The 17,375-nt window shown below is 44.3% G+C and overlaps 1 protein-coding gene across 1 annotated transcript in view; it reads right to left on the reverse strand.

The window, feature by feature from the left end:
* The window catches only part of LOC135918536 (uncharacterized), a 114,641-nt gene that overhangs the window by 38,662 nt on the left and 58,604 nt on the right, over positions 1-17,375 (reverse strand). The window contains exon 7 of the mRNA XM_065452151.2: positions 10,866-11,016. Within this exon, the coding sequence (XP_065308223.1) occupies positions 10,866-11,016 (151 nt within the window). The remainder of the gene's footprint in view (positions 1-10,865; positions 11,017-17,375) is intronic.

Raw genomic sequence — 17,375 nt, forward strand, 5'->3', positions numbered from 1 at the left:
TAAGAGGTACAAAATGAAGATTGTACAAGTCTACGCCCCTACATCCACTCATGATGACAAGGAAGTCTAAAGTTTCTATGAAGACGTGGAATCGGCGATGGGTAGTGAAAACTAAATACACTATACTAATGGCCGACTTTAATGTCAAGATAGGCAAGAAGCAGGCTGGAGATAAGGCAGTGGGGGAATATGGCATAGGCACTAAGAATAGCAGGGGAGAGTTATTAGTAGACTTTGCGGAACAGAATAACATGAGGATAATGAATACCTTCTTCCGCAAGCGGGATAACCGAAAGTGCACGTGGAGGAGCCCGAACGGCGAGACTAGAAATGAAATAGACTTCATACTCAGCGCTAACCCTGGCATCATACAACATGTGGACGTGCTCGGCAAGGTGCGCTGCAGTGACCACAGGATGGTAAGAACTCGAATTAGCCTATACCTGAGGAGGGAACGGAAGAAACTGGTACATAAGAAACCGATTAATGAGTTAGCGGTAAGAGGGAAAATAGAGGAATTCCAGAGCAAGCTACAGAACAGGTATTCGGCTTTAACTCAGGAAGAGGACCTTAGTGTTGAAGCAATGAACGACAATCTTGGGGGCATCATTAGGGAGTGTGCAATGGAAGTCGGTGGTAACTCCGTTAGGCAGGATACCAGCAAACTATCGCAGGAGACGAAAGATCTGATCAAGAAACGCCAATGTATGAAAGCCTCTAACTCCACAGCTAGAATAGAACTGGCAGAACTCTCGAAGTTAATCAACAAGCGTAAGACAGCGGACATCAGGAACTATAATATGGATAGAATTGAACATGCTCTCAGGAACGGAGGAAGCCTAAAAACAGTGAAGAAGAAAGTAGGAATTGGCAAGAATTAGATGTATGCGTTAAGCGACAAAGCCGGCAATATCATTGCTAATATGGATGAGATAGTTCAAGTGGCTGAGGAGTTCTATAGAGATAGTTCAAGTGGCTGAGGATCTATAGAGATTTATACAGTACCAGGAGCACCCACGACGATAATGGAAGAGAAAACAGTCTAGAGGAATTCGATATCCCAAAGGTAACACCGGAAGAAGTAAAGAAAGCCTTGGGAGGTATGCAAAGGGGGAAGGCAGCTGGGGAGGATCAGGTAACAGCAGATTTGTTGAAGGATGGTGGACAGATTGTTCTAGAGAAACTGGCCACCTTGTATACGCAATGCCTCATGACCTCGAGCGTACTGGAATCTTGGAAGAACGCCAACCTAATCCTAATCCATAAGAGAGGGGACGCCAAAGACTTGAAAAATTATAGACCAATCAGCTTACTGTCCATTGCCTACAAACTATTTACTAAGGTAATTTCAAATAGAATCAGGTACACCTTAGACTTCTGTCAAGCAAAAGACCAGGCAGGATTCCGGAAAGGCTACTCAACAATAGATCATATTCACACTATCAATCAGGTGATAGAGAAATGTGCGGAATATAACCAACCCTTATATATAGCTTTCATTGATTGCGAGAAAGCGTTTGATTCTGTCGAAACCTCAGCAGTCATGGAGGCATTACGGAATCGGGGTGTAGACTAGCCGTATGTAAAAATACTGAAAGATATCTATAGCAGCTCCACAGCCACCGTAGTCCTCCATAAGGCAAGCAACAAAATCCCAATAAAGAAAGGCGTCAGGCAGGGAGATACGATCTCTCCAATGCTATTCACAGCGTGTTTACACGAGGTATTCAGAGACCTGGATTGGGAAGAATTGAGGATAAAAGTTAATGGAGAATTCCTTAGTAACTTGCGATTCGCTGATGATATTGCCGTGCTTAGTAACTCAGGGGACCAATTGCAATGCATGCTCACTGACCTGGAGAGGCAAAGCAGAAGAGTGGGTCTAAAAATTATTCTGCAGAAAACTAAAGTAATGTTTAACAGTCTCGGAAGAGAATACCAATTTACAATAGGCAGCGAGGCACTGGAAGTCGTAAGGGAATACATCTACTTTGGCCAGGTAGTGACGGCGGATCCGGATCATGAGACGGCAATAATCAGAAGAATAAGAATGGGCTGGGGTGCGTTTGGCAGGAATTCTGAGATCATGAACAGCAGGTTGCCATTGTCCTTCGAGAGAAACGTATATAATAGCTGTGTCTTACCAGTACTCACCTACGGGGCAGAAACCTGGAGGCTTACGAAAAGGGTTCTACTCAAATTGAGGACGACGCAACGAGCTATGGCAAGAAGAATGATAGGTGTAACGTTAAGGGATAAGAAAAGAGCAGATTCGGTGAGGGAACAAACGCGAGTTAATGATATCTTAGTTGAAATCAAGAAAAAGAAATGGGCATGGCCACGACATGTAATGAGGAGGGAAGATAACCGATGGTCATTAAGGGTTACGGACTGGATCCCAAGGGAAGGGAAGCGTAGCAGGGGCGGCAGAAAGTTAGGTGGGCGGATGAGATTAAGAAGTTTGCAGGAACGGCATGGCCACAATTAGTACATGACCGGGGTTGTTGGAGAAGTATGGGAGAGGCCTTTGCCCTGCAGTGGACGTAAAAACGCTGATGATGATGAGTAACACAGGAGATAGTCAATGGTGTAAAGACGATAATAGGTAGCAATTATGGGTACTTATAGTGAATTAGGTGTATTACCGTCAAGTAAAGTGAATTAAAGTTAAATCAAGTAAGGGTAAGGATATCTTACGTGGAGTAAACTGAATTAAGGTGAAATTAAATGCAACTGAATTAAAGTGGAAGACGGTAGAATAAGTTGGTAGAAGTTAGAACAAGGTGGATTAACGTGAAGCTGTGAAGTCAGAGTAAGGTGAGTCAAGGCGACGTAAAGCGAATAAGTTGAATTAAAGAGGATTAAGGTTTATAAAAGTAAATTAAGATGAATTAAGCTGGCATACAAATCACGTAAGGACATTTAGGTGACTGTCAATTTTCTATTCTAGTCGCTTTCTTTTTAATCGTATACATACGTTGAATATTTTGTTCCTGTTATTTGACCTCCCTGCAACCCATGGCCCACAAGTAGCGTCACTGCAATTCTTACCACAGACTCCTTGCATTTTTTTTCATAACTTCTGCTCCGCCATGCATATCTATTACACTGACTACTCAGTGGGCATGGAAGGTGGCGTAAATATCGAGGCAAAATAGCCCGCAAGTTGTGAAATGCTGACGTATTAAAAGCCTACAGCTGGAAAGGTCTAAAACATAATCGCAGCATTAAATAAAACAGGTGGTAAGGATGAAATGTATGACACTCTCCAAATTTGCATGCACACAGTATTAACGTTCCATGAGGATAGAACGCTATGAAACTGACAGGTGCGTTAGCGTGGTTTTAGTGGCACTTGCAAACAGGGAAGCGTGATTCACGCATAGTTACCGCTAAGCTGAACATTCCCATCTGTTTTGTTTTGGTGCCTCCAAGTGTTTGCTGTTGATGATATTCATAATCAGCGAGATTATCATGGTTCATTATCAGATTCTGCGCGTGTTGTACGAAATATTTATCGTTTGGTCTTTATTTTTTCTTTGCTTCTGATTCTTTTTTGACGGTTTGTGAGTGTCGTGGACGCATGCACACGTTGTCCGGCTGCACAAAAATTATTCCAACAAGTAATGAATGAATTCTGGAGTTTGACGTGCCAAAACTACTATTTGATTATGAGGCTCGCCGTAGTGGGGGACTCAGGATGAATTTCGACCCCCAGGGAATTTTTAATGTACTCCCGTTGCGCGAGACACGGGAGTTTTTGCAATTCGCCCCCATGCAAACGCGGCGCCACGCCGGGATAATTGACAACACATTAACACACAAACATTCAGACTTGCTATTTTAGTAGCGCTTGTACCGTTTGTCTATCTCCTACTGGTCCTATCTATAGCTCTTTCGCGTAAGTAAATGAAAACATTAAAAACCACCCGAAGCCATGAGAGCTGAATCTATTAGGGTCTTGCAAAGGAAGTTAGAGATCGCGTTAAGTGCTACGGCACGAGCAAGCCTTTTAGAGTTCAGCTCTAAGGTGTCCGTTCCTGCCGCGAGCGTCGGCGACACGTTTACCCAAGCGAATGAGCACAGGAAAAGATGATAACGATCGCGGCGCGCAGCGGTGTCTGATAAAAGCGGGCTACATGGGGCGTTTTAACGCGATAGCGTTAAGGAGCTCGTGTCGCAGAAAAGCCGGTGTCGTCGGCGTCGGGTGTCGGCGTCGGCGGCGTTGACCGTGAGCGATAAATCACGGCAGGCGCTTCATAAATAAAAAGCAACTTCCAAGATTGGCCCGGTGGGAATCGAACCCAGGTCTCCGGAGTGTGAGACGGAGACGCTACCACTCAGCCACGAGTTCGATGCTTCCAAGCGGTGCAAACGCGCCTCTAGTGAATGCGGTGTTGCCTTCGAAACGAGCCGTGGAAAGTTATACTGCGGTGTATATCGGTAATTATGAACATGTAACGTACAGAAGTCACAATTACACGAGTTGCGAAGTGCGTTTCCGCTGCATTTCTTCTGCGCTTTCCGCACACGCAGAGCCATCTTGCGGCAAACACAGAAGACCCCCTCCTCTCAATGTACGGCGCTGCCCCGACAGGAGGAGCGCCGCGCGCGCATTGGGACCGCTGCCAGGCGCGTCGCGGGACTCCCTCTCCCCTGACGACGCTTCGCCGTGCTTCCGGTTTAGATTACTATCTATCTCTCTGCCCGTGCCGATCACGACGTGTTGGCCAACAAGTCGGACGGTCGGGTCACTGATTATTCTGTGCTTGGTTAGAGGAGTCTGCTTGGCCTTTGATGGGGTGGTGAAAACTTCGCTAAATGATGACAGTATAGACTGAGGGGCTCTTCTTTTCTGGTCGTTCCAGCTGTGGATTGACGTTGATGTGACTGGTCAAGGCCGCATCGCTGTTCCTGAATCGAGATTGTCGTTAGCGAAGCACAGGCGTTGGGCTCGTCCAGTAGGTCACGTTTGGCTGGCGTAGATCGTTTCCCCTCCGAGACACCGAGTTCTTTGGTTCGTTTCGTTCGCTCAGGCGCACGTTTCGTCGCCGCGCCGAACGCTGCGTTGCTTGACGCTCACCGCGTGATAGGTGGGCGCTAAGTCCGATGCGGGGCGCATCGTAAGTGATTGCTGTGCCGTAGCGCATTGTCTTATACCCCTTGGCGGGTCGACGGGAACGCTGTCGCGTCCCACTCTTGAAGGCGAAGCTTAAGCGTCCTCCAATTTTTTCTCCTGCGATTATCGCGCGCCAAAACAAAAAAAAAAAAAACGTGCTGGCGGGACGCCGGCCAGGCTACATGAGGCATACGAGCGGCGAACACCGCCGCAGTGTGGCCAGACAAGGCAAAAATGTTTTGGCTACCACTAAATGAACGAACAATGCTTATATGTTGTTTGCTTGTGTTATAATTAATGAAATATGCAATAAATACCCCACTAATATGTCTATACACATTACCAGGTATGTTTAGTATTGTATCGACATTTTTGTGGATGTTCAGCGGAGAGAGTTGGCCGGAAATGTATCGTCTGGCGACCTTGTGCGACTGAAACGGGTGTGCGGATTGCGCGGAGTTTCAGCGCACGCACGCGAAGTGTTCAAGGACGGCAAGGAACGGTGAGACGGCTGGCCGCTCCCGCCGAAAACAGACGGAAGTGACTCCGACAGGCACTTCCGGTAGCGTCAGACGTGTGCGCGCCGCGTCAAAATCTAGCCGGTCCTGATCGGCGGCGGCGGACGTTTTTCTCGACGCCGGGCGTCAAATCGGCGCCGTGAGGCGAAAATCGCCTCAAAAACACTCCATGTATTCCGGGCTTTAGAGCGAAGAAGCGCTAGAGGCACGGCTAGAGGCAACGCGTAGAGGAGGTGCAGCCGAACAATGAGGCGGAAAGCGGAGGAGGCTATGGCGAAAGGGTGAGGAGGAAAACGGAGTGCCGGAGGTGACTAGGCCAATGGCGGGCCCGGAAACAAAGCGTTGGCGCGGGCTTCAGGCGCACTGCACACGCGCTACTACGCCTGCGGCGCCGCTGGCGCTAACGGATTGTGCTCCGCGCGAGTAACGCGTTCCCGGGTTCACGCGTTCTTTCTGAACGATGAGCGAAGCAACCGCTGGAAATGCTTCGTCTGCCGCTGCTGCTATACGAGCTGCCCGAGCAGAGGCTCAGCGCCGTCGCCTAGAGAGACCTGCTGTTCAGGACCAAATTTTCAAGCGAAAAGTTTCACTACGCCAGTCAACACCGCGCTTCGCACGTGCCTGCTTATGTCGGAATTGGCTCCGTAAGCGTGTTCGGAGTCCGAATTGGCTCCGTAGGCGTGTTGGGAGTCGGCGCAGGAGGCCATTGCAGCGCACTATGCGTCATCGTTTGACGTTCGCCGCAAGCGCGTCTTTATTGCGGAGGCCGACTATATAACCGCTTGCCAGAGAATAGGTGGGCGCATTCAACACGGAAGGAGGGGAGAGTGATACTACCGATAGAGAGAGCTGTGTTGACGGCTGTACAGAAATCGCAAGACAATTTGTCAAACAATGATGAATAAAGAAGTTTAATAATCCTGCATAACTTATGGTATAAATCACTGATAAGCAATTTGCATAACTACACAAGGCACACCCATAGGATAATCATAAGCTAACCAAAGCATATCCATAAGTCAAACCGTAAGCATAACCATAGGCTATATCATAAAGCACAACCATTAACTAAACCGTAAGCATATCCATAGGCTAAATCATAAAGCATAACCATAAGCTAAACCGTAAGCATAACCATAGGCTAAATCATAAAGCATAAACATAACCTAAACCATAAGCATCACCGACCCTTTTCCCTCCGAGATATCCAGGCTTAACCTTAGCTAAGCCCCAGCTAATTTCTTACCCACAATATGCGCTGAAAATTTTAGCACGCAGAATAGAAAAGGGAAAAAATGTAATTTAAAGCTGTCAGCTGGACTTAGTTTTGTTATTGCCATTAGCTCTTCGGGAAATAGAACACAGTTTCCGGTGCGTTTGCTTATTTTAAATTCCGCATGCACCCTCTTTCACGGCAAATTGGGTTGTCGGGTCGTCGGGTCTTTTCGCTTGAGTGTGGGGCTGGATACCGAGGTAACGATGTTATAAACCAGCCGCTGGACTATATTGGGTTGTTCGGTATACGGCGCTGTGTGGGAGGCGTTCTTCATTGAAAAAAAAAAAGTTATATTTTATGATTTATCTTATGCTGGCTGGTGTGAGACCCGCATTGTATATGTACCGGCAATCTTTTCTGAATATGTATTCATAGATGCGCCACTTACGCACGTAGTCACGGCGTCCCTGGATGGCGCAGCGTGTCCCCAGAGAAGTGCGCGAGAGAGGAACCAGGATGTACGTGTTATACGTTGCTCGTTTCGCCATTGGCAGTATCATTTTGTCATTGTTCAATTCTAACTACATTACTTTCGACAGTGATCCTCAGATAAACGCTGCCGGTTTTCTGTGACGGTTTATCAGTGACGAACATGCGATTAGGCGTTCTTCTTGTTTTACTTGTGTAGGTATTTTTTCTGGTAATGCAGCCTGGTGTACCTTTCTTTTTCTTCTCCCGGTAACATAGGCAATCTCTTCCCAGAAGTGACCATAAGTAAAAAAGCGCACTATGTAAATTACCTCAAGCAGTGTTAAAATTTGCCCCTTTGAGTAGATATTTTGTACCAGCGTGAAGGTGTGACCGGTAAAACCTCCAGGTATTTTCCTCTTCAGACTTCAGTTGTCGTGGTGAAGACTCCATAACGCAAAATTTTACGATGACCATTGTTTTCGTCATTGTTACGGCAATCTTCGTCATTCTTTGACTGCATCATGATAAAGTTTTCTTTTACCTATACTATAGGGTCCTACGAAGCTAAATATTTGATGATGAGCGTAGCTCTTAACCAAATTGTCTATTTTCACACTTTTTTTTACAGTAATTGTTCATAATTATTCGAGAACGTCGACGAAACTCTAATATATCGTTCTTAAGAAATATTTCATCTGAGATGTAGAAACAGTCGATGATCCATTAATGACCGATTATAGAAAAGTGCTTAAGAAATACAATTATGGCGAAGAGTGGCGATTCCTTAACATAAAATGTCCATTAGCCAGGTTTATTACCACGCATTTTTCTGCAGTGAGAACTGCAGCAAAATTACAGTTATTTGTGTGCGTCCCTTACAGGGCGGACACATCTTTCAAACTTGGAAATAGTTCCGTACGCAGTAATCCTGATCGTCAGCGGACAGAACATCTCATTCTTCTGATATGTGGTTAAGGCCTACATATCGCTTTCTAAAGTTACACACAATTCTTGCAATTCTTTGACAGATACCGCAATTTTACTGCCTCAGAGGATTACACGAAGAAGCGGATAATGCTTGCAAAAATATAGAAATATATATTAACCTATTTGAAACAAATTCACCCCATGTTTTACGAAGTGTCTAAAGCCTATGCTTTAACTAATTCCTTTACAACAAATTGCGCATTGCTCTGTCGGTAAACTCGCAAGGCACTTTCCTTTGGAACATACTCGCAGGATGACACCAGTTTCTAGATATATATTCACCAAGCGTGCGATGAAAGACGTTCACTTTCCAGATTCACCTCACAATCGCCGCCTTTTACTGCAAGTTTGACAGCTCGCAACTCGAAATTGGTTCCAACTGGATGTACCTTCCTAACTCACCGACAAATATATTTTATTGCCGTGTGAACGGTAATTTTTTAAAGTACAAAATGAGCGAAGTTTTTTATATTAATCATGTCATCATCATCATCCTACTTCATGTCCACTGCATGACGAAGGCTTCTCCGTGTGATCTCCAATTACCCCTGTCCGGTGCCAACCAATTCCCACTAGCGCTAACAAATTTCTAATTTCATCACCAAGCCCAGTTTTCCGTCATCCTCGACTGCGTTTCCCTTCTCTCGGCACCCGTTCTGTAACTGTAATTACCCACAGGTTATCTAACCTACGCATTGCGTGGCCTGCCAGCTCCACGTTTTCCCGCTTAATTTCAATTAAGATATCGGCTCTCCCTCGACTCTCTTCTGTTTGCTCTCTGATCCACAACCCTCTCTTCCTGTATCTTAAAGTTACGCTTAACATTCTTCGTTCCATTGCTTCTTTCCGCGGTCCTTAATTTCTTGTCAGGCTTATTTGTCAACTTCCAAGTGTCTGCCCTTTATTTTACTGGTAACAGAATGCTTTGATTGTACACCTTTCCTCTCAGTAATGCAGCTAAGCTTCCAGTCAGAATCTGCTATGCACTGCAAACATTTTGATTCTCCTTTTGATTTCCTTCTCATGATCATGGTCCCCTATTAGTAACTAACCTAGATAGACGTACTTCTTTGTAGACTCTAGAGGCTGAATGGCGATCCTGAACTCTTGTTCCCTTGCCAGGCTGTTGAGAATTATCTGTGTCATTTGTATATTAATATTCAACCCTACTCTTACAATCTCTCTGGTAACGTCCTCAGTCCTTTATTATAACTCGTCGCCAGTGTTGCTGAACAGGACAATCTCATCTGTAGATCGAAGGTTGCTGAAATATTCGCCGTTGATTCTCACTCCTAAGCCTTCCCAGTTTAATAGCTTGAACACTTCTTCCAAGCATGCGTGACTAGCACTGCAGAGATTGTGTCTCCTTATCTGACCCCTTTTTTTCATAGGTGTGGTTCTACATTCCTTGTGGAATAGGGTAGATGTGGAATCTTAGATATTTTCCAACATATTAACCTGTGTCTCGTGTACTCCATGATTACCTAATGCCTCTATGACTACTGGTATCTCTAATGAATCAAATGCCTTTTCATATTCTCTGAAAGCCATAGGGAGGTTGATTATACTCTGCAGATTTCTCGATTACCTGATGAATGTCATGGTTGTGATCCATTGTGGTGTTCCCCTTCCTGAAGCCAGCCTGTTCTCTTGGCTCACTGATATGTTGCCCTTATTCTATTCGAAATTATATTTGTAACCATTTTACGCAATACTAGAAGTAAGCTAATGATCCTATGATTTCTCAATTCTCTAACGCCTACCTTTTTGTGCATTGGTATAATATAGGCATTCTTCCAGTTCTCTGGAACCGTTAAAGTCGTTAGACATTCCGTGTAAGGGGCCGCACGCTTTACAAGCCTGATATCTGCTCTATCTTCGATTAAATAGACTGTTAGTGCATCTTCTCTTGCTGCTTTACCTCTCTTCATGTCTTTCAAGGCCCTTCTAACTTCATCGCTAACTACTGAAGGAGCATGCGTATCCTGTTCATTACTACTTCGAATGGAGGAATCGTGGCCGCTCTGGGTATGTATAGGTCAGCATAGAATTATTGCGCTCATTTTACTATATCTTCGAAATTCCTGAAGATATTACCTTGCTTATCTTTCAGTGCATACTTCTTGGCTTGTCCTATGCCAAGTTCTCTTTTGAATGTTTTCATGGTGCGTCCATTTTGTTTACTAATTACTCAGCATTCACCATGGAAAATCTCCAACAGTAAATTCGGAGAGCGACAAGTGAAACGATTTCGTGGACAGTATTTCGCTTAATATTTGATGCAACTTTGGTAACATATAAAAAAAATCTGAAATGTGTAAAAGTGTACAAGGTATTCGGGAGAGTTGGCATGAATGCTACTAGCCTTCATATGTTGCAATGTATTGTTTTACAAAAAAATAGTCTGAAATCTATTGTCCTCATTGACTTCTTTCATTCTTGTGCGTAATCCTTAACAAAGTTCAAGAATGCAATTTTATCAACTCACTGATGCAGTGGGCTATTTTTTTAGAAACCGTCCACAGCATGCTTCGCATGCGGCAAGTGGCCTTACCATTGAGTGTCCGTATTGCTTTTCCTGTTTACTCCTGTGGATACCTGGATAAAAACGAATGGTTGGTGGCAGTATTTGACAGTACGGAAAACTTGCGTCGGAGTACGACACGTGACCAATCGAGATGAAAATTGAGGGCACGAATATAGACCTGCAATGACGAACAGAGAGAGAGCGCATGGAGTTGTCTTCACGAGAGAACACTATGGGTAGGGCGAGCTTCCCGCCAATATCAACTTCACTTACAATCAAATTCTGGAGAGTTCGATAATGTTCTGGCTAAAGCAAGTGCTTTTCATTACTCCACTTTAGCCAATAAAGATAACAGACATTAGCTACCAGAATATTCAGAGCATGGGCACCACCAAACTATTTCAAAGTTTTGGTTTCGCAGCCTGAGCACTTCGAAGCTGAGTTGTGCAATGAATGTTTGGATTTTCAATCAATTAATGCTAAAAATACAAATTATGCAGTTTTATGGGCCGTAATCCCTAAATAGAGTTAAGTGCAAAGAAAGAGGAGAAGAAAAGGCATGCTGGGATATGTGCTACTATAAACAGTGGTATTTATTACGGCCTTCACCGAGTGGAACTACAGTACCTGCTGCGCAAGACGGAGCAGATCACGCAAACCGTCTGCCAAAAAAAAAAAACGTAAACCACAAAGCAAACATGACAAAGCGTCCGAACGATTGCTTCAGGATTCCTTTCAAATGTTCCCTTATGTTGTTGTTGTTATTGTTTTGTGGTAAGACGGTTGCCGTCATATCTGGCGTCATGTGCTGAAGGTACATTATTTCGTCCATGTGAGCAACAGGGTGAACGTTGTCGACATTAGCGCTCGCGTGTGCTCCGAGCTTTGTCGTTTCTCTTGTGTTTTCTTGCCCTTAACTCCATTTCTCAAGATATATTAACAAGCGAAACATCTACCCTGGCTTAAATGCACAATTTGATGTTGCGCCCGCCGTAGTGGGGGAATCAGAGTGCTGCACGGGTCCTGGCCGTCAATTGCATGCCCGGGCCGGGCTCGGCCCAAACAGCTGCAGTCTCGGGTCCGGCCTGGGTCCCCGTCAGGGCCATAATCGGCCGGGTATGCTAGTAGTGACTTTTGAAAACTACCTACTACAAGTAGGAAAACTTTAGTTCATGAGCGTTATATGGGGTGATCAGGCATGGTTTCTTCAGGCAGGCCAGATGGCCGTCAGTCAGTGTTTGGTGGGGACCTTTTCAGCTTGTTCTGTTGCTTGGACATGGGTGTCCATGCTAGAACTGCGCAGCCTCGCCTCCCGCACTACAGGTGAGGCAGAGGCCATCAGTTTAGAAGGAGGCTCGTCCTCCTCGCAGTCGCATAATATGCGATTCAGTGTCGATAGATCCCCACAGACTCTACAAAGTTGGTTCAGCCGCGTGGACATAGTCTAAACTATCTCTATAATGTGTCCTAGACGGCGGATAGTACCTTCACAATTACCGAGAATTGGACCATGCTTCGCTTATGGTAAGGACTAACAGGCCGAACCGGGCCGGGCCGGGTCGGCTTGAGCCGGGCCCAAGGATATCAGGCGCGGGCGTGGTATGGTTCAGGTTTAAACTACCGAGCAGTGCTCGGACGGGCTGCCGCATAGCACTGTCGGACTCGGGCGGGGTCTGAAAAGACGGCCCTTGCAGTGCTCTAGTCAAGGTTGTTTCACATGCTGCGACTGGAACGGCGAAAATCGGTCAAGTCGCACGCGTCGCAATGTGATTTTTAGAGGGCCCATTTCACATGATTGCAATTTCAACAATGCGACTGGTGCGACGCCCAAGGCTGCTTACTGGCAAGTTTCGTGGCACACACTGCATAATTATTTTATTGTACTTAATAAGACGTTTGCATTATAATATTATTGACTTTTCTGGATTAGGAGCAAATAATGTGCACGTTTAGTAATCTAAAAACGTGTTAGTTAAGATTTGTTTTGGAGTGCGCAACGGTGGTTTCTTAAGTTCAGTGCGACATGGCGCACGTAAACAGCTGTTCGCAGGTGGTTCAGCGCTGTGTGGCTGAGTGTTGTTTGATCTGCCTTCTATGACCGTGTCGTTCTGCCTGCGCTAGAACAATCTACTAGATGACCTTTCGACAAGTTCATATAGCTAACCTCACCGCTACTGCAGTATTCTGAATTCGGTTGCCATGAAGTCGTCGTGTCAGCCCAACAAGATCGTCGCGCTACCAGTGCTCGGCGTCAGCTTCTGGAGAAATGATGTGTGTATATTGCTCCTGATTGCGCATATGCCGTGCCTGCTTCTAGCCATATTGCGCCGAACGCAACAAAAAGCACCAACCCGAAAGCCCGCGTGTGCCGCTGAACGAAGCCGCAAATGATCTGTTTTGTTACGGAACGTTTAAAGAAAATTGTGTTGTCAAATTGAACCTTATGTCTACAGGCGCAAAAACCAATGCATCAAATGTTTTGAGCAGTTACCGTTACTTTTGTAGGAACCTGTACGTTGTAACATAGCATTCTAACGGACACGCCTCTCGTCCACTTTGTTGTCCTGTGGCTCGCACTAGTAGTATACACTGAACTTCTGACAAGAAGACCATATCAACACCGGCTATCCATAATGCTGGATCGTAGGCCTACGGCGGGTGCAGTTGCCGTAGAGTTTTTCAGCTTTGTGCTCAGCCTCGCATGCCGCTCACGGTCAGCCTGTCTTGTGGAAATAAATATTATTATTATATATTATTGGGATTAGATATTATACTTTCTTCACTGCAATTTATAGCAATCATACAGATTTCTGAAGCTAGTCACGCATTTCACCTCTATTAGATCAACAATGTTACGACATGCTTATGGGAGTCATTTTTCAAACTAGATTGCTCAGCCAGAGAAAGTACAAATGAGAGTATTGATGTTTATTCCAATTTGGTATTCCTAAACAGATTATATTAGCAGAATTTTGTGCCATCTTGCATTGCCTGCGATTCAATGTTCAGAGCTGGAAAAACTTATTCCTTTTCTTGCTGTCGAAAGGCTGCTTAAATGTTGATAGTAACCTATAATTATTCATTTTGAAAGTGTTAAGCAATGACTATATCTATGAACTAATCAATGCGTTTTTGTTCCACGAACGCAATTAAGTTTTCTTTCTCCGTCTCATTGACAGCCGTGGAATGAGACTGTTCACTTTCATAAGTATCAAGGTTCAAGCATTCTGGAGTTTGTCCTGAGCATTTGTCCGCATCCTATGGTGTGCATGTTTCTATCAAGTTCTGGTATTGCAATGGCAGTGATGTACGCATGTTTTTATATTGCAACAAACAAATTTATTTTACATTGTTTTCAAATCTGCAATGTGGACATGGACGAACGACCACATTAATAAGCAAAAAAAAACTGCACATGCAGTGTACGTGTGGGAATCTATGCGAAGTGAAGTTTTTGTCTAGTGGTCAGTTAAATGCTCTTAAAGTAACCAAGATATATGCAATTTGTCCTATTTTCAACAATCCAACATGTCATGTTTTGCAAGCCTTGCTTATGAACCACATAGGTCACCACCTTAATGTCATGTAATCTTTATGCACTATACTGTTCATAAACAATACCGAAATGCAAACGGCAGTTAATGTAGATGCACACTGCGACACATCAACACAGTGACGTTTGTTGAGCAAGGAATGGTGCGAGGTGTATGAAGATGAATGAATGACATGTGCTTATGTACTTACTTCTTTATATACCTCACAGGCTACAAGTTTGGAGTATTAGGTCAGGGGGAATAAAAAGTAGTCGCAAAAAGAAGGAGGCTACAGCGTTAAGAAAAAAAATGCAGCACCAATACAATGCACCACCTAGCCCAAGGTGTTTTACGGGTCAAAGAATATAAAACACTTAACAAACAATAAAAATATTACTGCCCATGCCCCTGTACAGATGGTAAACCATCGAAGCTGAAATGTGCGGCTCCGGTGTTTATCGCTTGGTTAATTCTGACGTTTATTCAAGTCTTTCTATATTATTGGTTATATCTGTGTTTCTTAGTGAGGTTACGGACATGTTTCGTTTGGCTTTATCACATTGTTTACTTGGAATGCCACACATCGCGCTTCGCAAGATCATCATCGTGGAAAGTGCAATGAGTGGTTCATTGTGTTAATCCAGCGGGTCCATCAAGGTCTTTCTAAAATATGTTACGTGTTTGTGTTTTGTAATGCGTTAATCACATTATTTATGACTCGGATATGCACTGTAGTTACGAAGCGATATACGGGGGCTGCACATTTCATTTAATGAAATATAGGGACCCATTTTTGAACCCATTGACAAGTCGGAGAGAGACTGCTGCATGTGAGCTCTGCTGCGAGACAGAAACGAAGTCACTATTGGTGTAGCCAATGGCCCACCACACCTTTTTTTCCGAGATAATTAGGACATCATGATCTTGTCTTAGCCCTGTGCCCCTCTGTGTACCTTCCTGCAATGGTACGTAGATAAATGTATACGTTTTAAATGCATAAGCATTTCTATGTCTACCCAACAAGAAATTTATCCGTCCGTCATGTAAGACGAATGCAGTGGCTCACACCCCGACACTAGGGTTTTTGTGATCGGACCACGAGTGTTTCGCCTAGGCGTATACAGCTTCGCTGTGAAAAGAGTGAACACCTTTCTGCTGGAGATCAAGACGATCATGAGGTGCACTAACAAATGAAAGTTTATTGAACGTGCCGAGTAAGTGCTGGTTGACAAGCAATAAATTGGAGTTACACAACAAGCAGAAGCAAAAGCTGATGTGCCTCCATACAGATTCCCAAAGGAAACGCATCCACATCTGAAAGTGTAACAGAGGTCATGCTGACACAAGATTCTTCCAGTCTTTTTGCATCTACAGCTACCATTATTTCTCTAGGCAGCCGATCCCAACAGAACGCTAGCTTCTTCCTCTACAATGCACTCTCGACATCTGAGCTTGCATTGTAGAGGAAGAAGCCAATATTATATGCAGATCGGCAGCCTAGAGAAATTACGGAAGCCGTAGATCTAAAAACACTGGGAGAATCCTGTCAGCATGGCCTCCGTTAGAAATGGATGTGTTTCCTGTCAGGAAACACACATTAATTTTTGCTTCTCCTTTTTGTGTCTATTCGGTATATTGCTTGTCAGCCAGCATTTACTCGGCGTGGACATTGAACTCTTGCTTGTTAGATCCCCTCGGTTTTTCGTTCGTCCTATGTGTTCTCTCGTGCCGTTTGCAGCCAGGCTATTCTTTATTTTTTTTAGACTGCAACAAGTTATTTTAATGCCCTTATGATGCTTCTGTGTACCTTATAAAATCTTTTATTTCGTTAATGCAGCAAGAATGTATAGTGCGAAGCAGTAAGAACAGGGATGGTAACTTATAATTAAAAGGTTTATTTTGATAATGCAGTGATTTTAAAGGTTACCAGAAAGTAGTGCAGCAATAAACTTGATAAAACCTAGCGATTGATGAAACCGAACATAAAAACGGGACAGGAAAAGAATACATGTAGATATACAAGTCCAGGGAAAAAGAATTGTGATCACCAAGTGCGCATGTGCCTACCTTCTAAGAAACCAGTTATTTCTTTTTCCAATGGCATGGAACTGGAAGAGTGTGCTTGCATAAGCAACCTGTAAGTTTGTCTATTGAAATAAGGAAAGTGTTTCTTAAAAGGTGCTGGCATGCAGGATTGGCAATTTTAATGATTTTTTTTCTTAACTTTGATTTTTTTTTATTTACTTTCTGTAGCATACTTATTTACGGTCCACTGCATCAAGCACCAATTTTTATATAGCCTTCAAAGATGTCTTCCTTTTTCCTGGTAATTTGTATAACTTGCCACATTTTTACCATGAACCTTAGTTTAAAGTTAGTCCTCATCCATCTCTAGTATCCCATTGATACTGCTTCATGCTGTGCACCCTTGCGACATCTCTCTCTCTCTCTCTCTCTCTGTGTGCGTGCGTGTGTGTGTGCGTGCGTGTGTGTGTGTGTGCGTGGGTGCGTGCGTGCGGGTGCGCATGCATTTGCATGCGGAATCAGACCCTTGGGCAGAGGTATCATTCTTCTCCTGTGCAGCCTCATGAATTCAACCACAGTGCAACAGAAATACGATGTACAAGTACGAAGTGAACTAACAGAGCGCTTTATTCTTATCCGTTGTCTATCTGTTGCGCTTTAGTTAATCTTGAATACACCCGAACCAGTGCCAGAAATGTTGTTCGGGAAGGGGGGGGGGGGGGGGCTTACGTTGCCGCTAGGCCTCCTCCTTAAGAGGAAGCTTTAGCGCGGGTGCTCCTATCTGAATAGATGTAGAAGGAGAATTCGTTTTTCTCGGCAACCACTGCAACAAATTTAAAGAGGTTTGTTGCATTTCAAAAAACAGCTTAAATTCTACTGACTGTTTGTTTCAAGTTTTTTATTTAAGTTGTCAATTCTTTGTTAACAATTGCCGAAACGAGACTCCCACGTTTAAAACTCTAGCTCAACAATAAAAAAT

Source organism: Dermacentor albipictus, unplaced genomic scaffold (assembly GCF_038994185.2).
Source record: "Dermacentor albipictus isolate Rhodes 1998 colony unplaced genomic scaffold, USDA_Dalb.pri_finalv2 scaffold_15, whole genome shotgun sequence".
Lineage (NCBI taxonomy): Eukaryota > Metazoa > Arthropoda > Arachnida > Ixodida > Ixodidae > Dermacentor > Dermacentor albipictus.